The 27,618-nt window shown below is 43.7% G+C and overlaps 1 protein-coding gene across 8 annotated transcripts in view; it reads left to right on the top strand.

Annotated features, from left to right (window-relative positions):
* NUMA1 (nuclear mitotic apparatus protein 1) overlaps positions 1–27,618 on the top strand; it is a 76,382-nt gene that overhangs the window by 22,640 nt on the left and 26,124 nt on the right. For 5 of the 8 annotated variants that reach the window (XM_055320546.1, XM_055320542.1, XM_055320545.1 and 2 more), the window contains 2 exons: positions 21,150–21,223; positions 26,564–26,649. In XM_055320546.1, coding sequence (XP_055176521.1) covers positions 21,182–21,223; positions 26,564–26,649 — 128 coding nt within the window. In that variant the 5' untranslated portion in view covers positions 21,150–21,181. Of the gene's footprint in view, positions 1–14,840; positions 15,123–15,315; positions 15,465–15,771; positions 15,946–21,149; positions 21,224–26,563; positions 26,650–27,618 lie in introns of those variants that run through there. The other 3 variants (XM_055320544.1, XM_055320541.1, XM_055320540.1) reach the window with 3 other exon arrangements.

Below are 27,618 nucleotides of genomic sequence, written 5' to 3'. Positions count from 1 at the left end.
AAAGGAAGTCTGGGGCAGCCCCGGTGGCGCAGTGGTTTGGCGCTGCCTGCAGCCTGGGGTGTGATCTTGGAGACCTGGGATCGAGTCCCACATCAGGCTCCCTGCATGGAGCCTGCTTCTCCCTCTCCCTCTGCCTGTGTCTCTGCCTTTCTCTCTGTGTCTATGAATAAATAAATAAAATCTTTAAAACAATAAAAAAATAAAAGGAAATCTGTACAAGGATATGCATTATGGCATTGTTTGAAATGGTAACAGATTGAAAATAGCCATGACCATCAGTAGGAAAATACCTGAACACACTATTTTTTTATGTGGACTGTTATTATACAGTCTTTTAAAAGTATGAGTTGAAATTTTATTCACTGACACTTGGGGGGTGTTCATGATAAATTATATGAGAAAAACAAGTTGCAGAGCAATGTTGAAGTGTAAGCCTAGTTTTTTAAAAATAGAGAATAATTAAAAATCCCCTTAAATATAAAAATATATTTGTACTTATGTTCTTGGGGGCATGGAGAAATCTATTAACCTATCTTATCTTGTGAGAGGGCCCAGGGAGGAACGAAAAGGTGCTGAGAGATTACAAATTTTGTTTTTTAATCTCACTTTGTATTGCTTCATTGATTTTAGAGAATAAGGAAAACAAACTTGTTCAAGCAAGAGATGAAGTCTCCTATTTTTTCACCTTAATTGATTTTAAGAGGTGCTTTTAATTTTTTTAGTGAGTTAATGAAGCAGAGAATTATGAAAGTGAAAATAGTTTACATGTAAATCTTCTTCTGAGTTTAGGGGAGGTATCTGGGTAGTGGAAAGAGTCCTAGGATCAGGGAACCAACTTTGTAGTTATAGTTCTTAACTTTCTGTGTGAGCTTCCATTTAATAAGGTTAAACTGTTAAAACAGGGCCCCACTCTCTGCATCTCTAAAACGAGGAGTTTGTACCAGAGACACAGATCTCCAAAGTCCTAGAATTTCTAGTCCTAATGCTCCGGGATCTATGATCCCACAATTGAACTACCTCTTGAGATTAGAACATTGTCTTTTATTTATTTTTAAATGCTTTGTTGTTGTTTTTACATTTTAACACTCTGAAATTAGGATGCATTTATAATTGGTGGCATGTTTCAATTGTCATTGGCTATTTTTTTCACATTTTTATTATCTCTGAAATTGAAATATCTTACTATTGTACTGATAGTACAGGATAGTTGCACCTTTCAAAGGCCATTTTTTTTTTTCATTAACTATAATCTTGGCCCCTTCCTGGGCTTCCCTTACTCCTGATCCCATCAGATTCACTGTCATCACTTAGACATTATGGATAGGGACAAATGGGTGAATACATTATTTGTATGTACAAGGATTTTGTGCATCCTAACTTAACTGGTAGGTGCCCTATATGTACCTGCTGCTTGAGAAGTCAGGTAAGTATATATGTAGCCCTGAGACATCCAATTTTGCTCCCAAATTTTGATTAGTCTATCTTAATTTTGCCTAATGTTTGCTTTTTAATTAAAGTGTAATGTGCATACAGAAAAATGCATAATGTAGCTCATGACTTGTCACAAAGTGAGCACACCTGTGTCATTACAGCTGTTTCAAGAAACAGAACATCCCAGAACCAGCATTCCATTATCCCTTTCCAGTCATTATCCCCCTGCTTCCTTTTTTCATTTTATTTTTTTTATTGAAGTTCAATTTGCCAACATATAGTATAACTCCCAGTGCTCATCCCATCAAGTACCCTCCTCAGTGCCTATCACCCAGTTACCTCATCCCCCTGCCCGCCTTCCCTTCTACTACCCTTTGTTCATTTCCCAGAGTTAAGAGTCTCTCATGTTTTGTCACCCTCTCTAATTTTTCCCACACATTTCCCCTCCTTTACCTTATAATCCCTTTCACTATTTCTTATATTCCCCGTATGAGTGAAACCATATGGTTGTCCTTCTTTGATTGACTTACTTCACTCAGCATAATACCCTCCAGTTCCATCCACGTTGAAGCAAATGGTGGGTATTCGTCCCTTCTAAAGGCTGAGTAATATTCCATTGTATACATAGACCACATATTCTTTATCCATTCATCTGTCAAAGGACAACGAGGCTCCTTCCACAGCTTGACTCTTGTGGACATTGCTGCTAGAAACATTGGGATGCAGGGGTCCCGGCATACACCCAGAACCAAGTGGAATACTGTGCTGGTTCATTCTGTGAGATTATATTCTCTCTTCATTTCCATTCTGCCCCCCTCTTTTATCTTGTTTATATTTTGGTGGTCAATGTTGGGGCCTTCTAGAAGTATTGCTGGTTTATATAAATTTGGGGTTGAGCATCTTCTAACATACAGAACAAAATACACTCAGAACCAAGAGGATCACCCTCTAGGACCCCTCAGGTAGACTACATTCTCTCTCCACTACCACTTTTTCACCACCACCATCCTCTAGTTCCCCCCCCACACCTTTTTTTTTTTTTTTCTCTTTTTCCTCTTTACTTTTTTTTTTCTTTTTCTTTTTTCTTCTTTTTTGGAGTTTTTGGCCTTTTATATTTTACTACTTTGTTTTAAAATTTGTTTTTTGCTTTAGTGGTCCTTTTGTTTTCTTTCTAAATACAGTGAAAGTGTATGTAGGGATGGTGACTGTTGGTTTCTAGGTGGGTGGGTGGCTCATGGTTATCTTGGGGTGAATCTGCTGGAAAGAGCTTCAAATTTGGAGCCAGTAGATCGGTCTTGCATTGTGGTCCTAATGTTTTATAGTTGTGTGACCTTAGGCAAAGTGCTTTTCTGAACTTCATTCCTCTTTGATAAAATGAAAACAATGTCTACCTTGGAGAGCTGTTGTGAGGATTATGTGAAATGCTTCGTAGATGGGAAACACCATCAGTGTTAAAGCCATACACACAAATGCTAGTCATTTTTAGTGAGGGAGGTAGAATCCCAAGCAGGAAATGATGTGAACCTGATGTAAGGAGAGAAAATGAAGACATTTGATCCCCAAATCCAGTCTCTTAGCTACCTTTCTTTTAGATTGACATTGGTGTAGTCACTGGCGTTTTGTTAAAATTTCCCCAAATGAAAATAATATAAAGGTCCTAATAAAAGGAACCTGCAGAGATTTGGAATTTCACCCAGAGCCCGTCACTTCTCAATATGGGTGTCCCTGGAGCTGTGCAAGGCAGAGGCTGAGGCAGATTAACAAATTTCAAGAGCAAATGTATAAACCACCTCTTTATAGGCCTCCTAAGCGAGCATGATCCTACTGTAGACCCTTTTCTGATTATAGTCACACTGTTCCAAAAGTGACCCAAATCTGTATCTCTACCCTAAATCATATTTTTCACCATCTGCTGGATTTTTCTGATTCTATGTCCAACAGACCCCTCATATCTAAAACCAAACTTTCAACCATTTGCCATTATAGCATGATGATTTAGATTATGAACTTCTGGGGATGCCTTTGTGGCTCAGTGGTTGAGCACCTGTCTTCCGCCCAGGGTGTGATCCTGGAGTCTGGGGATCGAGTCCCACATCAGGCTCCCTGCATGGAGCCTGCTTCTCCCTCTGACTGTATCTCCACCTCTCTCTTTCTGTGTCTCTCATGAATAAATAAATAAAAATCTTTTAAAAAAATAAAATAAAAAAATAAAAATCTTTAAAAAAATAAAATAAATAAAAATCTTTTAAAAAATAAAATAAAAAATAAAAATCTTTTAAAAAATAAAATAAATAAAAATCTTTTAAAAAATAAAAAAATAAAAATCTTTTAAAAAATAAAATAAAAAAATAAAAATCTTTTAAAAAATAAAATAAAAAAATAAAAATCTTTTAAAAAATAAAATAAAAAAATAAAAATCTTTTAAAAAATAAAATAAAAAAATAAAGATTTTATTTATTTATTCATGAGAGACACAGAAAGAGAGAGGTGGAGATACAGTCAGAGGGAGAAGCAGGCTCCATGCAGGGAGCCTGATGTGGGACTCCGATCCCGGGTCTCCAGGATCACGCCCTGGGCCGAAGGTGGTGCTAAACCGCTGAGCCACCCAGGCTGCCCAAATAAAATCTTAAAAAAAAAAAAAAAAAAGATTATGAACTTTGTAGTGAGAGGGACCTGGGTTTGAATCTTAATTCTGCTACTTGTTAACCTCATGATTTTGGACAGGTGGTTCAACATCTTGAAACTTCTTTGAAAGGGTATTAATGGCACTTGCCTGATAGAGTGAGTTGGTACTAGTGCTCAATGAATGAAGTTATTACTTTTACATTCTTCTTGTTTGTTTTTGGCACACATGATCATCTACTTTCAAGCTAGGAAATTAGAGGTGCTTCTAGAATTTTCCTTTTCTCATTCTTCACTTACAATTGATTATCAGAGTCTGTCATAGTGGTTCTCAAACTATTTCTTCCTCTTTTTTAAATCCCTGCTTTATTTCAGACATATATCCCCTACTTGCTTGGAACAAGCAGTGGTTTTACACTGCATTCTGTAAAGCTTAATATAATTACAGGACAAAAAAATAAATAAATTAGAAAAAAAATTACAGAACAGACTCAGGAATCAGTGGAAGTAGCAGGGGGACCGGGCTCCAAACAACCTTTACTTCACACCATCTACTTTTTTCTGTATCTTGGGTTCTATATGAAGATTGAATCTGAAGAGGGTTCACTTTTCAAATATATTCTGAAATCTTTCATTCATCTAAGAAATGCTTATCAAGTACCTTCTATGTGGCAGGTGTGCTGAGTTCTAAGAATTCAATGGTGAGCACGTGATCTGTGATTTCATGGAACATATCATGAGAAAATTAATGAAGTACAATTAGAAACTATGAGAGCTGTGAAGGAAAGGGCTCTGGTGCTATGCATAGTAGGAACTTGACCTAGTATGGAACTGGGAACTAGGCAGTTAGGGAGGGTTTACATGAGGAAGTAACATTTGTTGAGCTAAGATGTGATGGGTAAGTTAGAATTAACTAGATGAAGAGGTAGGAAAAGAAAACTTTGGGTAGAAGGAAGAGCATGGACAACACTAAACCACATGCAGATATAACTTTGTACTAATGAGCTTTCAGCCCCTAATAGCAGCCAGCATTTTTTCTTTGTGCTAGGTATTGTGATAAGTGCTTTACACATACTGTCTTATTAAATCTTTTTTTTTTTTTAAAGATTTTATTTATTCATGAGGGACACAGAGAAGCAGAGACTTAGAGGGAGAAGCAGGCTCCCTGCGGGGAGCCAGACACAGGACTTTATCCCAGGACCCCAGGATCACAACCTGAGCCAAAAGGCAGAGGCTCAACCACTGACCCAGCCAGGCACTCCCTGTCTTATTAAATCTTTACAATGACCCTCTGAAAAAGTACTGTTAACTACTCACATTTTACAGGTGGGGAAACTGGGGACCCAAAGAGGCTAAATAACCTGCTCAAGGTTGCACAGCTAGTAAGCTATAGTGCCAGAATTTTAATTAGGCAGTCTAACTCCAGATTCTATGCTCCTAGCCAGCTATATTACCTTCCTCTTGTTTCTTACCATTCTAGCCTGTACGTCATACAGACTGGAACATAGATCTGATCTATGTTTCTCCCCTTTACTCCCTCCCTTTAGAAACCTTGATTGTTTCCTATCACCTACAGGATAAAATCTGAATTCCTTAGTATGATGTAAGTGCCTTACAATTTAGTACTACTTATCCTCATCATCTGCTACACCTTCCTAAAAATGCATGCCATTGCTCACATGTAACAAGCTCTGTCTTTGCATATGCTGTTCTCTCTGCCTAGAATGCTCTTTCTTCTCTTTTGGTGAAACCTTACTCCTCCTACTCACACTTCAAGTACTTAGCTTAAATGTTACTTCCTTGGTACAGCTTTCCTAATCATCCATCCTGAGTTAATCAGACCCTCACATGTCCTTTAAACAGTAACTTCTGTGTTCCTCTTCTGAAGTCTTTTCATAGAAGCAGGAATCCTAGGTCTTTCCCTTCCCACACCCTGTACCTAAGAACTCTGGGTCTACCTCCACAGTGCCTTTCAAATAACACTGTTCTTTTTCAGCCCTACTGCCACTGCAATTACCACCTCACTCTGTTCTGCCTCTGGACTTGATGTTGTACCAGATTAATTTTTTGAAAAAGCACACACATGTAAGCCATTCTCCTGCTCAGGACATTGCCTTTCTCAGGTGCCTCCAACAAGTCAGTGTTGGTCTCTACTTCTCAGTGTTCTCTCACCTTACTTTTAGCACCACCCCATCTGTGTTCTTTGGCCTTGTATTAAGGTGAGTTATAGGTATATTTCTTTCTCCACAGGGTTGTAAGCCTGTCTAGTTCATGTTTGAGTCTCCACCATTGTCTCTACAGGTGTTTATTTCAGGTTTATGGTTGAATGTCCCTGATTAAATTTCATTAATTCCGAGTAAAGAGTAATCCATGGTATGTATGTATATTATATATATATATATTTTTTTTTTAAGATTTTATTTATTTATTTATTTATTTTTTTAATTTTTATTTATTTATGATAGTCACACAGAGAAAGAGAGAGAGGCAGAGACACAGGCAGAGGGAGAAGCAGGCTCCATGCACCGGGAGCCCGACGTGGGATTCGATCCCGGTCTCCAGGATCGCGCCCTGGGCCAAAGGCAGGCGCCAAACCGCTGCGCCACCCAGGGATCCCCTAAGATTTTATTTATTTATTCACGAGAGACAGAGAGAGAGAGAGGCAGAGCATAGGCAGAGGGAGGAGAAGCAGGCTCCATGCAGGGAGACCGATGTGGGACCCGATCTTGGGACTCTGGGATCACACCCTGAGTGGAAGGCAGACACTCAAACCACTGAACCGTGGTATATATTTTGAAGAATCTGTTGGAAATAGTGTTGGTGTTTTTTGTTTTGTTTTTTTAAAATAAAGATTTGGTCCTAAAGGAAGGAAAATTTCACTTTTAGGAAAATTGCTTGTGTGGAACTAACTCCTCATACTTCTCAATGATGCCAGATACATGGGATGTTATTTTGTCTAAATCTGTTCAAGTTTCTTAGCATATTTAAAAATGGAGAAAATGACTCCTGCCTTGCCCACACCACAAGTTAGTTATAGCAGAAACCATTTGAACAAAGAATATGTAAGTGCTTTTTACGCATAAAGGATCATATCGATAAGACAGGTATAGATTGTAGTTGAGACACGCTAGAGAGAGCACTGGATTTTTTTTTTTTAAGATTTTATTTATTTATTCATGAGAGACACACAGAGGCAGAGACATAGGTAGAGGGAGAGGCAGGCTCCCTGTGGGAAGCCTGATGTGGGACTCCATCCTCAGGACCCCAGGACCAAGACTTGAGCCAAAGGCAGGGGCTCAACCACTGAGCCACGTGGGTGCCCCAAGAACACTGGATTTAGAAGACTTGGGTTCTGGCTTTGCAATCCTTGTAGGTTGACCTTGAAGCAGGTATTTTCTTCAAGTCTTCTAGTCTATAAAGTTGAAATGAGCATGCTTGCCTCTTAGGGTTCTTTAGGAAGGATTTATTTTATTTTATTTTTTTAATATTTTATTTATTTATTCATGAGAGACACAGAGAGAGGCAGAGACACAAGCAGAGGGAGAAGCAGGCTCCATGCAGGGAGCCTGACTCGGGACTCGATCCTGGGTCTCCAGGATCACACCCTGAGCTGAAGGCCGATGCTCAACCACTGAGCCGCCCCCAGGTGTCCCTTTTAGGAAGGATTTAATTGAAATGTGAAAAATAGCCTTCCTTAAATTCTTGAAGTCTGTTAAAATGTTAGGTTTGATGTCTGATTTTTTTTTTTTTAAGTTATGGCCATGTTAGATACCATTCCCATTTATTTTATTAATAGCATATTAACAACTTTGGTTTTTGAGGCAGTCTAGCATCCTATTTAGAAATCCAACCCTTATGAATATTGTGTTTGTTAATTTCTTTCTGTGGTTAAAGGCATCGCAGTGTGATTGGAGAAGTGGATTTGGAACTGGAAAGACAGGGGATTCAGTGCTGTGTAGGAGGTAGATACAGAAGATAAAGCAGGGGAGGGTGGGGGGAGAGGGAGAGAGGAGAGGATGAGAAAGGAGAGAAGTGTCATCTGAGGTTTTTTTTTAGCTACTTAAAGCCTATTTGAAATAAACCAGATCCTGGGCAGAGTTCTTATTCTATAAAGCTTATATTCTGAAATCACAGTTTGTCTCAAATCAGACTTTGCTCAGACATACAAATAAATTCTAAAATTTCCATCTCAGCCAGGAGATACCAAATCTTCAGTCTAGTTGTCACATGTATTCCAGCATGAATGTAGGCTGGGTGACTAGATGACCATTAAGGTCTCTTTCAACTTTAAGATCTGTGATTGTTTACCAGGCATAGAAAGCTGCTTTGGGGGCACCTGGGTGGCTCAGTCAGTTATGCATCTGCCTCCGGCTCAGGTCATGATCCCCAGTTCCTGGGATGAAGCCCTGAGCCCTGCATCAGGCTCCCTGCTCAGCGAGGAGTGTGCTTTTCCTTCTCTCTCTGCCCCTCCCCCCCTTGTTGCTCATGCTCTTTTTTTCTCTCACTCATAAATAAATAAAATCTTAAAAAAAAATAAGCTATTTTTATTTAGGCTTCTAAGACCAATGTAATTATAAAATGCACTTTTCTCTGTGGCTTTTATTTATGAAACCTTGTAAATGCCTCGAGTATAGTTCCAATCACCTTTTATTGTGCCCCATGCAAAGTTGGTACTACCAGTTTCCAAAGACCACATCAGAATAATTGAAGCATCCACATATGCCTTGCTTTGGGGATGGGATCCAGTAGGGTAACAAAGTGCTTGTTTCTAAGGGATTTGCTTTTTTTTTTTTTTTTTTTTTCCCTCCTGGAAAGAAAGCCCTAACTGGTAAAGTTACGACCATATTCTGAGGAGATTAGTTCTACAGCAAAGACTTTTTTTGTTGTTATTATTGAGAATGGTGTCCTGGAGAAAGAATCACGGGAAATTTTTGGAAGTGCTTTAGATGTGATCTCCCCAATACCAATACCCTTCTTTTACTGAGACCCAAGCTAGGGCAAGTAACTTGCCTAAAGCCATAAAGAGTGGATGGTAGATCCAGAACTTCCCTCCAGGGGCTTCTAACACCAAATCTAGCTGTTTTTCTCTTTCTTTCTACCATTGGTATGGCTGTCTCCCAGGAGTAGTTGCAAATCTTTACACTAAAACTATTCTTCCATCAGTTTCTTTTACCTTTTTCACCATCAGTTCTGTGTTTGTGTGCAAACATTGTGCTAGATGTATTGCCTGTAGGGACAGATCCGTTTACTCCTCTGTGACCATGAAACAGGGTGAACAGGTTCTTAGGTGTTTTGTAGAAAGACCTTCTTGAGGGAGAACTGAATAGGGCCTCTTGGATGTTATAATGAATCCTCTCTGGGTTTTGATTTGCCCTCTGCTTTTCTCCCCAGGAAGCTGCAGGCTTACCAACACTGCCTCATTACTTAGCACTACCCTCTGGAGAAGGGAGAATGAGGCCTGGTAAATAAGCTGGAGGTCAGGGTTCTGAGACAGTAGTCCTTCCCTCCAGCCTTCCTTCTCCATGGCTTCTCCCCCTTGACATATATCCCCCATCCCTTCCAGTAGAAAATTCTTCTACACTTAGTCTTCAGAGTAGTTTTGGTCCTTTAATGTTTGTAAAGCTGTTGCATCTTCAGAAAAAAGTTCTTTAATGGTTACTTTTAAAATTAGAACTGTTTGGGATCCCTGGGTGGCTCGGTGGTCTAGCGCCTGCCTTTGGCCCAGGGCATGTGATCCTGGGTCCTGGGATCGAGTCTTGCATCAGGCTCCCTGCATGGAGCCTGCCTCTCCCTCTGCCTGTGTCTCTGCCTCTCTTTCTCTCTGTGTCTCATGAATAAATAAATAAAATCTTAAAAAAAAATAGAACAGTTTGTTTTGATTAAAAAGGTTTGATTAAGGTTTGTTTTGATTAAAAGGTTGATTCTTATGAGGACCTACAGAGATACAGGGTTTCTTTGAGTCACTGAGAGTGTGCAAGCTTTTATTTATTCATTTGATGGTTGTTTAGTTAAGAGCAGTGGAGAATAATGTAGAAACCACATAGACAAGTCACTACCTATGTGACTAAGTCACTTAATGCCTGAGACTCAGATTTCCTCATCTTTAAGACAGAAATAAAACCTATCTTATAGACATTGAGATGACTAAATGAGATAAATATGTAAGAGGATGGGCTCTGGGGAGACCCAGCTGGACTCCCAATTTTGGCTCCAAAATTTATTAGCTGTTGGCCTGAGGCAAGTTATTTAATCTTTCTCAGTTTCTTTTTCTGTAAAATAAAGATAGGTAATCATATTGTTATTGTATTATTGAATTATTGTGAGGATTAAGCAAAATAAAGAAGGGAAATGTTTAGTTCAGTGTTTGTGCCATAAATACTCATTAAATGTTAGCTATTAATTACAACAGTAACAACAATAGTCTGTAGGTTTTTATGATGCTAGGACATCGGGTGGCAGAGGAAAGACTAGAAGGCATAGGGTAGTGGAACTATCAGAGGATTTTTCCCTGCCAGCTTTCCTCATGAGGGGGCCTGTAGGGAATGAGAGGCTCTCATTGGGCCTACAGCTTCCTGCAGCAAAGGCTTCCCTTCCAGGCTAGTAGGCTGAGGTAGGAGGTTCAAAGGGCCTTCAGAGGACAGTGAGAAGACCAGTCTGGCAGGGTAGAGGGTTTGGGTAAGGGCAAAAATAACTCCAGAAGGTAAAACGGGCCCAGTCCTGGAGGGCCTTGAGTGCCAGTGTTTTCTTTGTATTAGAATTACCCTACCCTGGGCCATCTCAGTGGAAATTGCTCCCTTTCCATCTTTCCCTTATACTTTTTAAAATGGTAATATACATTATTTTTTTAAATAGCAATATATGATAAAACTGTATCGTTTACATTTTAAATAAAAATAGTAAAACAAACCCCCATACACCTGCCATCCAGCTCAGGAGATGTAATTTTTTTTTTTATTTTATTTATTTATTTATTTATTTTTTTTTAAATTTTTTTTATTTATTTATGATAGTCACACAGAGAGAGAGAGAGAGAGAGAGGCAGAGACATAGGCAGAGGGAGAAGCAGGCTCCATGCACCAGGAGCCCGACGTGGGATTCGATCCCGGGTCTCCAGGATCGTGTCCTGGGCCAAAGGCAGGCACTAAACCGCTGCACCGCCCAGGGATCCCCGAGATGTAATTTTTTTAAAAAAAATTTTATTTATTTATTTGACAGAGCACAGCAGGGGGAGCGGGAGAGGGAGAAGCAGGCTCCCTGCTCAGCAAGGCTGATCCTAGAACCCTGGGATCATGACCTCAGCTGAAGGCAGCCGCTTAACCAACCGAGCCACCCAGGTGCCCCAGGAGATGTAATATCACTAGACCTTTTGAAAACACCCTGTGTGTGCTCCACATGCATCACCAACTCCTTCCAACCTCTATTTGAATGCTTTCCTGAATCTTGTGTTAGTCATTTATTGTTTTCCTTCCTTCCTCCTTTCATATATATATATATATATATATATGTATATATATATATATATATATATTTTAAGATTTTATTTATTTATGAGAGACACAGAGACAGGCAGAGACACAGGCAGAGGGGGAAGCAGGCTACATGCAGGGAGCCCAATGCGGGACTCGATCCCGAGACTCCAGGATCACACTCCAGGCCGAAGGCAGGCGCTAAACCGCTGAGCCACCCAGGGATCCCTCTCCTTTCTTTTATTTATTTTTTATTTTTTATTTTAAAACTTTTTTTTTTTCCTTTCTTTTAAAAATGGTTTTACCTATCCTGGTCTTCTGGGGACAGGAGCAGGGAGTGTGGAATCAAGCAGGAGCCATGTGGCCTGCCTGTTCCCTAGCTAGGCTGGGAGGAGGGTGGGGAAGTTCTGCTGCTGCCACTGGAGGGGAGTGGTGGCACTGTGGTGGGGGAGGGAGAGGTTGGAGAAACTGGCCTGGCTCCTTGGGCTGTCCAGAAGAGCAGGCCCAGAAGCTTGGCAATTTCTGTGGAGAGGTTCCAGAGGAGAGTTCAGCCCTCTGAGGCTGCATAGCTGGAAGCTGTTGCCTGGAGTTTATAGAGTCTGGGAGGAGAGTGGGAATCTCTTGTATTCTTTTGAGACACAGTATCCACTCTTTCAGGTGCTAGAAGCTTCAGGGCTGAACCAGGTGCAAGTGTGGCCAGGACAGTTTGAACAGGCCTGTCTCCTATTTTTACCTCATGTATTTTTTGGAGTGTTGATTATGCCAGTCATTAAATTATGTTTCCCACTTTGCTTTTCTATAAAAGCTTTGTGTTTGTTTGTTTTGTCTTGTTTTTTGCTTTGGCTTGGCTTTCCTGGTCCTTTTTTGAATAAAGAACTTCCCTTTCTACCAATAGCAATTGTTAACCACAGACTGCAAATGATACTGTGGGAAAGCTAAGGGCCTGGGAGAAGAAGCAGGGTGATGGGGTTCTCCACAGCAATGGGCCTTGCTCTGACCCACATCACTCACCTCAGTCATTATCTGGTGCCCAGAAAGTTAAATTTGGAAACCTGCCATCCAGATGTATTTCAGTGGATCGGATTCAAGGAGCCCTATTGTGATAGATACCATGGGGGATTATAGAGAGAGAGATGGAACTGATTATGCCCTTAACATTTACATTCTAGATGTGAATACAAGACTTCTATGCTTATATAGTTAAGGCAGCACAAGTGCCAAATGCAGAATGTAGACACAATTTTTCTGATTACCTGTGTAATAACATTTATTAAGAAGAATAAATTCAAATAGAAAAGAAACATATAGTGTAGAAACTCCCCGACAATCTAACTCTTCCCTTAGATAATCACTGATACCTATTAAGAAATATTTGAGGAGTTGAAATTTGGGCTGGACCTTATAGTAAGATCCAGAGAGGCAGACTAATGATGGAAGGAAAGCAAGCATCCTCAGGATCCAAGCTGCCATTCCAGGGAGCAGCGGGGTCCCCCACTTGCTTCTCTGACAGCTCGCTTCTGCTTGGATATCTTGGTGACTAGGCACCAAAATGCCCAGATAGGAATTAACCTTTGTTAAGCACCACTTTGTGCCTTATATGCTAGCCAATGTGTTGGGCCCCTTATAGATATCATTGGATTAACCCTCATTATAACCTTATAAAATAGATGCCTTTATTTTTGTTTTACAAATAGGGATACTGAGGCTCAGAGGTTACCTGCCAGGGTCACACAGCAGCAAGTGGTATAGAGTTCTTCCATTCACTAATTGTGTAATCTTGAGCAAATTATTTCATCTCTGTGGCTCAGTTTTCTCATCTGTGAAGTTGAGTGGTAATGGTACCTAATTCACCAAGGGAGCTTTTCAGATTAGTGAGTTAAAACACATTAGTCCTGCAGAACAAGGCATGAATGGCACATAGTATGCATTCGGTAAGCAATAGCTGCTATTTCTTTTACCTTGTTTTTTCTCTTATTCTAACATGATCTGTATCATCTCCCCACTTCTATATATGGCCTTTTTGTCCACCCAGCCATCCCCCACTCTTTCCTCTCCTTTACAGTTTCTTCCTCTTCCCTTGGATAGAGGGATTCCCAAGCCATTCCCTTGTCTTTATCCAGTCTCTACCATGTCTTTTTTTTTTTTTAAAGATTTTATTTACGTATTCATGAGAGACCCAGAGAGAGGCGAGACACAGGCAGAGGGAGAAGCAGGCTCCATGCCAGGAGCCCGATTTGGGTCTCCAGGATCATGGCCTGGGCTGAAGGCGGCGCTAAACCACTGAGCCACCGGGGCTGCTTCTACCATGTCTTGTTCTTCATCTTCCCATTCCCTTTCATTTCCCCCTATTTCTTGTCCTCATTACCTGTGCCCTGTTGTGGCAGTCTTCTGACCTGCCTCCCTGCTGTTAGTCTCATTCTTTTATATACCAGAATAATTTCTGAAAGTATGGTTCTCAGTGTACCACATCTCTGTGTTAAAAACAAAATAAGCATTCAAATCTTTGATTTCTTAGTTTCAAGTCCAAGATTCTCCAGCTCTGACCCCCTTATAACTTAAAAGTCTGTTCCCAGACTACTTCTACAGTCCTCTCTGCTTTTCCTTCTTCCCCACTGTATTTCTTTGCTTTGCTTTCTTTCTTTCTTTTTTTTTTTTTTAATAGATTTTATTTGTTTATTTGAGAGAGAGAACGTGGAGTTAGGGGCAGAGGGAGAGGAAGAGGGAGAAGGAAATTCCCCACTGAACTGGGAGACCTATGTGGGGGTTTGACTCCAAGGCCCTGAGATCATGACCTGAGCCAAAGGCAGGTGCTTGATGGACTCAGCCACCCAGGTGCCCCTCCACTCCAATTTCTGTTGGAGTAGATTTTACCTACGTGTTTTAAGATCCACATTAAAATATCGCTTCATTTTCTTAGTCTTTTTACCTACTCTCAGTTAGTTGGAATTTTTATATCCTTTTGTGGGAGTTAGCACGTACTGAACGTCTTGAAATATAATTGTCAAGGCACATTTCTTATCTCCTGTGTAATTATAACCTGGCTCAGTGTAGAGGCTGGGTCTAATCCATCTTTGTATACTGCCGTCAATGCCCTGTATTAGTGCCTTGCACATAGTAGGTGCTTAATAAATATCGGTGGTGTAAGTAAAAGAGGAGGGGTGGGGTGCTCCTGGTGACTGGTGGGTTTCTCTCCCAGTCCTTGGGAGAGTCACTCTCCGGTGGGTGGAAACGCTGCGGTTTTGTTTTCTAAGGGGCCGACATCTTTACTTTTCGGCCATGGAGGAGAGGCAGAGCCTGTAGGCTCCGCTGCCTGTGGGCCCAGTGCCGGTGCCTGTGCAGGGGCTCCCGCCAGTGCCTGCCGCACCGGTCCCCGTGCCTTGGCCCCTCGGCCCCTCCCCACAAATGCTCAGCGGAACAGGGGATTAGGTTCTGGCAGCACAGCTGGGATTTTGGCGGCCATTCCTCAGTCGACAATAGCACGCAGCCACCCGGACAGGACAGCGCAGGCCTGCGCTCCGAGGCCGCAGTCCGCCCGGGCTGCTTGTTTGGGTGGCCGAGGGGGAGGAGCGGGCCCAGCGGCGTCCTGGCCTTGCCACGCAGAAGGTACGGGCTGCAGAGATCCCCTCCGGGACCGGGCTCGGGGGGTGGCCTTGTCCCAGGGCCGGCGGCGCCGCGAAAGGAGGCCGGCGCTTTGTGTGTGAGCGGCGGCGTGTGCTTCAGGACACGGCCGCCCCGCCCCGCCCCGCGGCCGGCAGGAAGCTGCCCCCGAAGGGGCCCGCGCCCTGCTCGCTCCCCAAAGCCTCTGCGGCCGGCGCCTCGTCCGCGGCCCGCGCGCCGCCGGGCAGGGGCTGACCGAGTCGTCTGGGCGGTCGGTTGCTGGCCCGAGAGGACAGGCTGTCACCGCCGTGTTAGGAGAGCGGAGGGGGAGTGTCCGGGTGCTACCAGGTTTGTCAGGCAGGCCACTGTGAGATGCGTTTTGTGTTTTTATGCCACAGTTTGCCTTGGCTCTTGCCGCTGCTGCGGTTCAGGGTTTTTTTTGTCTGCCGGCTCCCCTCCTCCCCCGCTCCACGCGTCCCGTTCTCTTGTTCTCGGGCTCAGCCCTCGCGGCAGGGCCCCTCCTCTGCGGCGCGCTCGCCCCGGGCCCGGCTGCCGCCCCTCCCCCTCGCCGAGCGTTCCCTGCTTTCGCCGCGCTCCCGGATCGCGGAAGCTCGCTGTGCCTTTAAAGAAAGCAGACTCCTGGCCGTGACGCACTTCTGGCTGTCAGCCAGGAAGATCGCTCCTGCCAGGCCGACTGAGAAGAAAACCAACAACTTTTCTTTTGTGTGTGGGGTTACTTTCCACTAGCCCCCCCTTTCTCCTCTCCTTTCAAGATTTAAATGCTAATGGCGGATTAAAACCTGTAGATACGTTTGGCTTTAGGAGTCTGGTAAGGCCCCCCCTGCACTGAGACTTTTTCTCCCTCCCTCTTTCTCTGGGTTTTTGTTCAAACATGGACGAGGGGGTGCGGTGCAGTCCCCCCCCCACCTCCTTTTCCTGCGCCATCCTTAAAGGGGAGGGAGAGGAGAGGGAGCGCAAGTAAACACTCAGAAACAGGCGCTGGGAGCAGAGCTTGCCAACATCCGGGAGTTGGCGCCTTTGAGAGCAAAGGGTTGCTTTCTTTCCCCCTCGCGTAGATGTCAGCGTGTTTTTGTTCAGAAGGGGCAAAGCGTGCGGCTGCACATTGAGCTGTAGAGACAGCTCAAGAGAGCTTCTCCATTCCTGAGTGAGGCCTGGGTGTGTACGCAGTGGTGCCGAGTGAGAAAGATTCATTTTGTCAGCTGGTAGCGACCAGACCAGGATGTGTGAATATAGCCGTGGGGTCAGGTGCTGATGAACTGCTGGAGTGTGCTTGGGTGTGTATGTGCAGTATATGGCTGTAGGCCCCGGGTCTGTTTCGTGACGACAGCCCTTCCGCCCACGTTTTTCTGATCTGGACCCTGCAGAGCATTGGGAGGAGGGGGAGACGCAGATATTAGTAAAGCCACTTTTGAAGAAACAAGGGAAATCTTGGTTTCCTTTGCAGTCCTTCTGTTGTTCCTCACCATGCTCTGGGCCACATTCTAGGCTACACAGAAAGGTTGGTCTTTGTGAAGAGGGGGAGGCCTGAGTCCAGACTAAGCCCCTTCAGGGGGCCCAGGGAATGCCTCGTCCAGAAAGCTGCTCTGCCCCGACGTCAGGAGTGCAGAGAAACCCTTTGGACTTACATGAAATAGCCTATACGGGACTCTCCAGAAGTTGAAAAGGATTATATTTTTCCCTCTTCAGCTTCTGTTGGAGCTGCTGGTCCTTGGGCCTTCTACCTCCTCCAAGCCTAGAGAGGCACCATTCTTTATGATGAATTAGCCTATGGCGACATAGCTTGGCTTTTGCTGGGCCCCTCTGGGGTAACCTACCAGATGAGGTCTGCTTGTTTGCCGGTGCCTCCTGACCTACCCCCTCCCAGAGTCAGAGCAGGAACACCCTCAAGATCAGATTTACCCTTTGGATGTGGGGTTTGCTCAGATGGTAGGATATCTCTTCTAGAAAGGCGTAAAGACCATGGAATTCTTAGGGCTACAGGCAGGCAGGCTGTCAGGGTAAGTAGTGGGAAATCTTGCCATTGAGTGTAGTCTTATAGATAGGACAGACATTTCCTCTCTGGGCTCTGAGCCTTTGGAGCCCTGGGCTTGAGAGGGGGTGGGGCTTGGGGAAGGACACTTTGAGGTGGGAGTTTGTGTGGGCTTTGGGCCCAGAAGTTCTGAGAGTCAGAGCTGTCACTTAAGAGAATGGCGGTTCAGTGGAGGCAAGGGCTCCTGAGTGGAGTGATCAGTACAGTTTTGTAGCTTTCTGGGACCAAAGGTCACTTTGGTGTTATCCTGAGGAAGGGCTGGTATACAGGCAGTAAGTGGCTAAGAGATGGTCTCACAGGGAGCTGGCACCCAGGCTGGGGGGTGGGGTAAGGAGAGCTGTGCTGCCACAACTCAGACCCTCTGGCCCTTAGCCTGTCCCTTGGTTAACCTTAGAACTGAAACTTCTAGAACAGACCAGACCCCAGAGCTTAGCAACCCGACCCTCAGGTCCTGGTCCTTGCATCCGAGCAGGTGGTTTGCATTAGCTTCAGCCCTGGTAGGAAACCAGGGCTAAGTTTTAACTCTTTAAGACCCACAGAGGGTGTGGGCCAGGTGGGTGTGCATCTTTTGAGTGTTACTTTCCTTGTCCTGATATATCTTCTCTAGAAACATAGAGGGGTTACTGTAAATGTGGGAATTGATCTTGATATAGGAATTTACATTATATCAGTTTTGAAAACATAAAGGATGCAGGGCCTTTAGTTTATAAGGCAGCTGCGTCTGTGTCTTGGTTCCTTCTTGAGCTCGAGGAGGAGAGGACACCTTATCAGCACTGTGAAGCCTCTGGGATTCTGGGGGCACTTCTTTTCAAAGAAACGGGTAGGTGGGAATTCTGAAGGTGCCTTGAGAATCAGGTTTGCATTCTTGGGCTTCAGTTTGTTGACTGATTGACTTATTGATTGGAGGATGTGGGTGGGTGGCACCTGATCAAGTTGGGGTGGATCTTAGCAGATCCTTCTGCGAAACGGTTCTGAGCTGCAATCGCGGGGATCTGTTTTTCCATCACCATGACCATCAACCAGTCTTCTGGGTGGGGCTTGCCTCAGATTTCAGGGGAGGGTGGGGAGGATGGTGCTTTGGCTGAGAGCCCTTGGGTTCCAAGCCAAGGCCTGCTTAAAGCTATAGTCCCAGTTGGAGGACTAGCTGTGCCACTGGCTTCAGTCATTCATTACCCAGAGAAGTGAATGGCTGGCTGCCCTAACACCTCCCACCCCAGTGTCCTGTGTCTGGGAAAATGCTTCTTTATGGGCTTTGATCTGACAAGGTCATTCTGGAGTTCCTCATGTTGAGTATTGAATTCCTCCTGTTTCTGTGCCTGGGGAGCATGGAAGAAAGCATTTGGCCTTGACACCAGTTTTCCTGAGCAATGGAACTAGTTTTAGACAGGCTCCCCTAGGGAGGGTATAAGTGTTGTATGTTTTGCCTCTGAGATGAAGGGAAGAGGTTGGTTAAACCTCAGGTCATTTTTAGCAGCACAGCTGTGGAATCTCAGAGGGGGCAAGATCTACCTCCGGTTGCAAATAAAATTTCTGACTGAAATTTTGGACCTCTTTAGAAGGATAGCAAGTCTAGAGACAACAGTGGGAATGAGGGAGAGGTGATCTGGGTCTCATTTCCCTTGTTCCTGAATAGCTTAGACTTTTTTTTTTTTTTTAAGATTTTATTTATTTAGTCCCAAGAGACCCACAGAGAGAGAGAGAGAGAGAGAGAGAGAGAGAGAGAGAGAGAGAGAGAGGCAGACACACAGGCAGAAAGAGAAGCAGGCCCCATGCAGGGAGCCCAACATGGGACTCGATCCCAGGACTCCAGGATCATGCCCTGGGCCGAAGGCAGGCTCTAAACCGCTGAGCCACCCAGGGATCCCCAGACTTTTTTTTTTTTTTTTAAGAAGCCACCCCCCCCACCCCCACCCCCGTTGAAGATTTTATTTATTTATTCATGAGAGACACAGAGAGAGGCAGAGGAAGAAGCAGGCTCCCTATGGGAAGCCTGATGCGGGACTCCATCCCAGGACCCTGAGATCATGACCCGAGCCCAAGGTCAGACACTCAACCACTGAGCCACCGAGGTGCCCCTGCTGTGCAGTAGTTGAGACCATCTGTCTTCACCCTTGCCTGCCCCAGGGAGCTGGGCATTCAGTGCTGATGGATAGGCCATGCTGGATCAAAATCATCCAAGACTGAGGAACACATAAGCCCTTTAGATTCTCTGCCCTCCTGAGAACTCCCTTAACCACTTCCCTTGCTCTTGCCAAAGCCCAGGTGAATTGGCTCATTTTCAAGACTGTGACGTTGGTATGACAGGTGGAATCTTGTTGGGGTTTGTGGGGTCAGGAAGCATTTAATTATAATTAGCATTTAGTTATATTTAGCATTTAATTATTTTCTATTATTTAAAGCTTCATGTATGTTTAATTTCACTTCTTACCCTGCTATAAGCTCCTCAGGCAGGGACCATGTCGCTGTCTCCCATTTCCCATGAAGCTTCCAGCACAGGATGAACAGATGTAAGGACCAAGAAAATAACCTTTTTGCTTGGTTGATAAACACAGTACACTTACATAGGAAGGACTAAGAAATGATGGGGAGTGGATTATCATCAGATTTATGTATATCTTTCTCCTAGTAGATAGTGAGCACCTTATGGACAAGAATGTTTATCTTTCTTATCCCCAACACATTGTGTACAGAAGGTGCTTATCGGCAAATGTGGGTCATTGGGGTGGCTCAGTCGGTTAAGCATCTAACTTTGGCTCAGGTCGTGATCTTGGTGTCTTGGGATCAAGCTCCAAGTTGGAGGAGACTGCTGCTCCCTCTCCGCCTGCTCTTCCTCCTTCCCCTTGCTCATATATGCAAGCTCACACATGCTGCTCGCTCTCTCAGAATCTTAAAATAAAAAAAGAGGTGCTTTAGCAAATGTTGGGTCCATAGATCCCACACCTTGGAGATGCTAATATATGAGGAAAGTTATAGGTGATGTGACTCTTAACCACTTGTGTTCTTCATGAATAGTGATAGACTGAATACCTGTGAGAGAAGGTAGGGGTGGGGTTGATTGTTCCCATGATCTGTAGGAATTGTGGGGGCTGCTAGGAGATGTTGAATATTTAGTCACCAGGTCTGTAGTCTCTTGGGCAGGTTGGCAGGCAGGTGGCTGATTCCCAGTGGGAAGGGAAATTGGGAGTAGGAATACCAGGACAGGAAATGTAATCTTTCATTACATGTCCCGTGAGATTTCTCCTAGAATTGGATGTGGTGTCATCCAGTCCCTCATATGAACCATGTCTTTGACATTTCTGTGGAAGATACAAAAATCCAGAATTTGGAGAGGTTTCCCTCAAGGACTTGTTATTGTTAGTTAGGTAGAATTTGAGTACCAGCAGAAAGAACCTGAAGTCAACCTTTTCTGCTTAAGATCAGTGGTCTTTTAATTGTATACCTACCATGTGCCAGGCTCTGTGCTATTTGCGTTACCTGCTTTGTCTTGAAGCCTCACAGTAACCCAGAGAGGTGTTTTTGAATCCCGCAGATGGGGAAACAGACTAATAGAAGTTAGACTACTTCTCCAAGGTCAAATGGAATCACCATTCGGACCCATAGCTGTCTGAGAAAGCATGTTTGTTCCGTGTTTTAAGGGCAGCTGTGTCTCAAAGAGCAGGGTTGGAAAACAGCCTTGAATGTTCCCTTTTCTGTGGATCAGAATGATTGCGTGTAGAGCTTGTGGACATTGAATTAAATGCAGGACTCTTTACTGTTATAAGTTTTATAGTAATTTTAATGTGTACTTTGAGCTTTCTGAAAATTCCCATGGTGTCTTGGTGGATTAAGTGCTGAGTGAAGAGAGATTTATTTAAGTGTTCAAAGCCAGTAATTGAACCGCTTCCCCCCTTTGTCCTTCATCATGGATATCTGATATAATTAACTGCTCTTTTCTCTCTCTCTCTCTCTCTCTCTCTCTCTTTTTTTTTTTTTTTGGTTTCCAGGTGCATTGGGGTGACTGTTCGGTGTCACCAAGATGACGCTCCATGCCACCCGGGCAGCTGCACTCCTCTCTTGGGTGAGTAGTCTTCCTCTCTTTTATGTGAAGTTCTCCAGGAAGTTTGCAGGGGTAGGAGAGGAGTATATTAGGAGCCAGGGCTATGTAAAGTCTTCTCATCTCCAGATGAAAGAAATACAGTTTCCCTTGCCTTGCCCCTTAGTTTTTTGTTTTTATTCTTTTAAAGATTTTATTTATTTATTCATGAGACAGGCAGAGACACAGGCAGAGGGAGAAACAGGCCCCCAGTGGGAGCCTGATGCTGGGGGTGTCCAGGATCATGCCCTGAGCCCAAGACAGACACTCAACCACTGAGTCACCCAGATGTCCCTGCCTCTTAGTTTTTAACTTTCATTATTTCTGGTGGCATTGTTCCTAATAGTGATCCATGATGCTACTTGTATAGCTTAGAAGAGACTCCCTTCAAAGCTTCTGTATACTTATTTTTTTTTAAGATTTTATTTATTCATGAGAGACAGGGAGAGAGAGAGAGAGAGAGAGAGAGAGAGAGAGAGAGGGAGAGAGAGAGAGAGAGAGGGAGGGAGGGAGGGAGGGGCAGAGCGGAGAGAGAAGCAGGTTCCCTGCAGGGAGCCCAATGTGGGATTCCATCCCAGGAACCTGGGATCATGACCTGAGGCAAAGGCAGATGCTCAACCAGTGAGCCACCCAGGTACCCCCAGCTTCTGTATACTTCTTAGGAGAGGTCTGTATTTCCTTTTGGTCATGGGAAGGTTGGCTGCAGGGCAGCACAGAGACCCATCTTCATTTGTTTTCCTGTGCATTTTCCTGACTAGAAGAGTTTATCCTGAACTTCAGTGACATCCAGGGACTTTGGTCTTGAAAGGCATTTTATTGTAGGCATTTTATTGTAGGGTTCCCCTTGCTTTCTTTACTGTGTTTCTTTCTGCTTCCATTGTCCTCTTGTTGCCTTCTTGATAACCTAAATCCTTATGCTAGATCTTTTCGTATATCTTCTATCCAAGATTAACAACGGCAAATGAAAGAGTAAGCTTGGGGAACAAAAAGCTGCAAGGAAGCAGAAGAGGACACAGAGTTGTAGTTATGACAAGCCTGGGCCATGGACCAGGAGGACTCTGGGACCATGCTCTGAGCCAAAGGCAGATGCTCAACCACTGAGCCACCCAGGTGCCCCTGTAGGGTGGCTTTAATAAAACATTGTCTTAATTGCTGTTAGATCTCTAGATAGGAAATATGTTTAAATATACAAAATGTGCATTCTTTGTCTTCAGTTTCTGAAATGTAAATTCTAGTACAGTTTAAAATTGGTATTTTTATATTTATATTTTACATATTTTATATTTACATTACATTTTAGTGTTTAAGATCTATGTTAGAAACACCATCTCTTCCTTTTCCTCCCTTCACCCCTAAGAAGGGCTGGTTGAGTTTGGGGACTGTGAGCTTTGTCTCCAGTTCAGTGGATTAACTGAATATTGTGGGATCATTCAGCTGCACTGTTTTAAGTTGATCAGTCTATTTATTTATGTAGGTCCTACACTTGTGTTGATGGTGAGTACTACTGTTACAGAGAACAGATACAGGTCTAGTTTTAGTTAACAACAGATATTTGTATACTTTTTTTGAAAGTCAGAATGAACATACATTAAAATATTAGTATATAGTTAAATAGGATTTTTCTTTTAGAGATTTTTCAATTTAAAAAGTTAGGCAGCTAAGGTGGATTTCCTAATACTGTAGCAATGTCCAGTAATGCTTGCTGTGTTAGTGGGAAGAGTGTGAGTAGAATAAACACGTTACAATTATAGTTGAGGTTTAGGAAAAAAAATGTAGGAAAAAAAGGACTAGAAAGAAATACATCAAAATGCTAAAGGTGCATGTATTAAAATACTAGAATTGAGTGTTTTTTTCCCCAAAAATTTTCAGTAATTTTTTGAAAGATTTTATTTACTTATTTGTGAGAGACAGAGAGAAACAGAGACATGGGCAGAGGGAGAAGCAGGCTTCCCACAGAGAGCCCAATGCGGACTCTGATCCTCGGATCTGGGAACACGACCTGAGCCCTGAGCCGAAGGCAGATGCTGAGCCACCCAGACATCCCATCAGTAATTTTTTTTATATAACAGTGTAAAAACAAATTTATGTTTTACTTGAAATGTAGCTTGAAATTGTTCGGTACCCAGCAGTGAAGGTGAATGTATTGTTACAGGGAATAGGGGACTTTTTAAGATTTGAAACCCTGAAAACCTTACAGGCAGCTCTTGGGTTCTGCATTGAGCTTGGCCCTCATTCTCATGTTTTATTTTTATTTTATTTTTTTCATTCTCATGTTTTTGTTTTTGTTTTTTAAAGATTATTTTTATTTATTCATGAGAGACAGAGAGAGAGACAGAGACACAAGCAGAGGGAGAAGCAGGCTCTGTGCAGGGAGCCCTATGCAAGACCGATCCCGGGTCCTCAGGATCACGCCCTGGGCTGAAGGCAGCGCTAAACCGCTGAGCTACCAGGGCTGCCCTCATTCTCATGTTTTAAATCCTGACTAAAGATGAGATAGTTTCTGTACTTCCTCAGCTTTCCAATGATTTGTCATTTGAGAGCAAAATGATGAACAGGAAGAAAATACATGTTTATTTTTATTTTTTATTTTTTTTTAAAGATTTTATTTATCTTTTCATGAGAGAGACACACACACACACACACACAGAGAGAGAGAGAGAGAGAGAGAGAGAGAGAGGCAGAGACAAGGTAGAGGGAGAAGCAGGCTCCATGCAGGGAGCCTGATGTGGGACTCGATCCCAGGTCTCCAGGATCAGGCCCTGGGCTTAAAGGCGGCGCTAAACCGCTGAGCCACCCGGGCTGCCCGAAAATACATGTTTAGATCCATGAAAGAAACTTGCTAGACTATTACTTAATTGATATAAGATGAATCCAGATTCCTTAAGTGACTTTAAATTAGCTAACTGGTGGGATTTCTCAGTCTCGTTAGTGAACAAGCATTTGTAGTCCTTGAATGTTTTCCTTCAATAACAGGTATTAAGAGGAGGTGGTTTTGGATGCTTCAGTCTTGGCACTCTCCTCATTTTCAGCTGGTGGAAAAGAATCTTGGCCCGGAATATTCAGAATCTTCCTTGAAAATTTACACTGGCCTCTCCTGACGAATTAGTTTAGGCTTTTATCCCTAAAAGATGGCATAAATATGTATTTAGGGCTTCAATGATTGATCACATTTTATGCTCTATTTTTTTTTTTTTTAACTTTTAACCTATTTTCATTTAGATCCATCTGGAAGTTGTTTTTAACTTAAACATATTTAGGAGCATCTGGGTGACTCAGTTAAGCATCTGACTTGGGCTCAGGTCATGATCCCAGGGTCCTAGGATCAAATCTGGGTCTGGCTTCCTGCTCAGCGGGGAGCCTGCTTCTCCCTCTCCCTCTTCCCCTCCCTCCTGCTTATGCTCTCTTACTTGCTCTGCTCACGCTCTCTCTCAAATAAATAAATAAAATCTTTAAAAAAATACTCTTGATTCCCTAGTGCAGTTGGCTGCTTTACTGAGAAGTAGAGGTTTTGCTGCATGTACTTCATTATTTTATTAATCATAATAGTGCTTTTGCAGTTAGCGCTTGTATCTTGTAGTGTGTTCTTGCATCCATAATCCTGTTTGAACCCATGCTGGTCCTCTCAAGTGAACAATGTGGGGATTCCGTCCATTTGGCAAGTGAGAAAGTAGGCACAGAGAGAAATATGTTGATAACAAAGGTTCCTGGCTAGTTAGTGGAGGAGCTGGAGACAAAATCTTCATCTGGGAACTTCCAGCCCAGTTTATTTATTTCTTTTTTGTAATCTCTACACCTAGCATGGGGCTCTAACTCGTGACCCTGAGATCAAGAATAGCATGTGCTTCTGCCTGAGCCAGCCAGGTGTCGTAGCCTAGTACCTGTTAAAGAGCACATTTATAAACAGTAGAATCTCCTCATTGTACATGTCCACTGTGCTGAAGTTCTCACAAATACCTTGTCAGGCAGCCTGAGTTCTTCCCTCCTTCCTCAGTCTTGCACATGGGATTGATTGACCTAGCAAACCCTTTTTAACAAAGGTGAAGTTCAGCCCAGGCTTTTTCTAAACTCGGTAGCTTTGGAATTCATGAGGTTTTTCTGTAGAAGTTGACCGAATATGCTTATTGAATAACCTGTGTACCCGACTCATTTGCAGGTGACTGTTGGTGAATTTCCTAGGTGTAGAGACTGAGTTAGAGGGGTGCCAGCCCGAAGGCAGAGAAGAGAAGCAGGCGATTGAATTGGAATGGACAAGTTTTTCCCTGGGGCTCCCAGCTCTTTTCCTCCCTCTTTTTTTTTTTAAATTTTTATTTATTTATGATAGTCACACACACACAGAAAGAGAGAGAGAGGCAGAGACATAGGCAGAGGGAGAAGCAGGCTCCATGCACCGGGAGCCTGACGGATTCGATCCCGGGTCTTCCAGGATCGCACCCTGGGCCAAAGGCAGGCGCTAAACTGCTGCGCCACCCAGGGATCCCTTTTTTTTTTTTTTTTTTTTTTTAAGTCTTGTTGCCTCCATTTCTTCCTGTGTCAGCCAAAAATTTTCATGTCTGAGAAGAATTTTTTATTTTAATTTTTTAATATTTATTCATTCGTGAGAGACAGAGACACAGAGGGATAAGCAGGCTCCATGCAGAGAGCCCAATGTGGGACCTGATCCCACAACCTGGGATCATGCCTGAGCCCAAGGCAGATGCTTAACTCTGCTGAGCTACCTAGGTGTCCCAAGGAAAGAATTTTTTAAATGCATTAATAACCAGAGTTTCTATCTGTGTGGGAGTGTATAAAACATAGTATTTAATATAAGTTTTGCATAGATACTTCAAAATTCTAGAGATAGAAAGGGCTATAGTATGAAAATTTGAGCTACAGAGGGTTATGACGTACACATGCAAGAGATACAAAAAGGATAATGTAAAAAGCCTTTCTTTTTCCCACCTCTGACTTCTAGCCATCCAGTTCCTGTTTTCAGAGGCAGTGACAGTAGTTTCTCATGTGTCCTTCCAGAAAACCATTCTATGCCTAGTTATATTTAAAGTATGGATCCCTAGTTCCAGCAGGAACATCGTAGGAGAATATAAACTCTCGTTTAGTTGATGTGGGAGGAAGGACTCTGATGGCAGCATTCAGGTGGCTGCTCCTGGCCGAGTGGGGGCAGCAGCTGTCCTTGGCTGAAATGAAAGCTGGGCTCTTCCGCCCCCCCCCCCGTGCCTGCAGCCTGCAGCTGTGGGCTCTCCCAGCCAGCTGGCGTCTGAGGAGCAGATTGAGCCACAGAGCTTCTGGCACTTCTGGCTATGGCAGTGGGCTCTTCCTTGTGTTTCGCAGGTGAACAGTCTGCACGTGGCTAGCCCTGTGGAGGCCGTGCTGCAGCTCCAGGACTGCAGCATCTTCATCAAGATCATCGACAGCATGTGAGTATACACCACACCCTCTCCAGCCTTGCAGATGAAGCTGTGTCTGGCTGGAGACCACATTTACTCCCTTTCCTTGCTGGCATCTGTGACCAGAAAGCATGGGCAGGACTGCTAGTGTGGAACCAGAGGCAAGGGCACCTTGCCTTGAGGGCACCAAGGGCCTCATCCTCCTGTCATTGTGTCTGCGGGCGAGGTCTCGCTCTTGTCCCACTCTGAGGCTTCCTCACGCTTGTGCGGGGGAGTTTCTGTGCCTCCACAGTGTTTCAGGAGCCTGCTTGGATGGAGCTCACCCTCTTCTTGTCTCGATGAGTCTTCCATAACCTCTCCTTGGGGCTTGCCCTTTTCTCAGAAGCCCTTCTGGCAACCTGTAGGGCCAGGAAGAAGAAAGGGGAAGCTCTTGCACTTGAGGGAAATAAGCAGCACATGAAAATCTTATCTCTAACCTGTTAGCACAGCACAGATACGCTCCTTTTTAAATCATTATAGCATTTCTGGGGTTTTTCAGCTGCCATGTTAACTTGCTTTGTGAGATCAGTTAGCATTGATAAGCTGCTTGTTGTCATGTAGCCAGGATCTAGTGAGCTTTGTTTTATATCTGTCTTTAGCACCTTACCTTTGAACATCCCAGTTATCTGGGAAATTAGAGTAGTGGGGCTTCCGCCTTATATCTTACCTCTCTGGGACTAAGCAAAGATGGGTCAAGCTATTATTCTAGGATCATATAGCTCATCCTTTTTCCTCTCATCAACTTTCAGGGATTATGGAGGGCAGAACTGACCTTGTTTTCACTTCTCTGTACTATGGGCAAAAGTAGAGTTTGGCCATAATATCAAGGATTGCAGGGACAGCGGAGAGGACCCTCCCCTTTTAAAGGAAAGTGCAGTCAACTCTGAGCCCCCAGGTCAGGGACATACTGAGGTGTTGAGGCTTTCTGTTCTACACACACAGCAGTTAGGATGGTGTCAG

The sequence above is a fragment of the Nyctereutes procyonoides genome, unplaced genomic scaffold (assembly GCF_905146905.1).
Source record: "Nyctereutes procyonoides isolate TBG_1078 unplaced genomic scaffold, NYPRO_anot_genome, whole genome shotgun sequence".
Classification (NCBI taxonomy): domain Eukaryota; kingdom Metazoa; phylum Chordata; class Mammalia; order Carnivora; family Canidae; genus Nyctereutes; species Nyctereutes procyonoides.
Note: the sequence above shows the minus strand (reverse complement) of the source record. Positions and strands in the feature narration are given on the sequence as shown.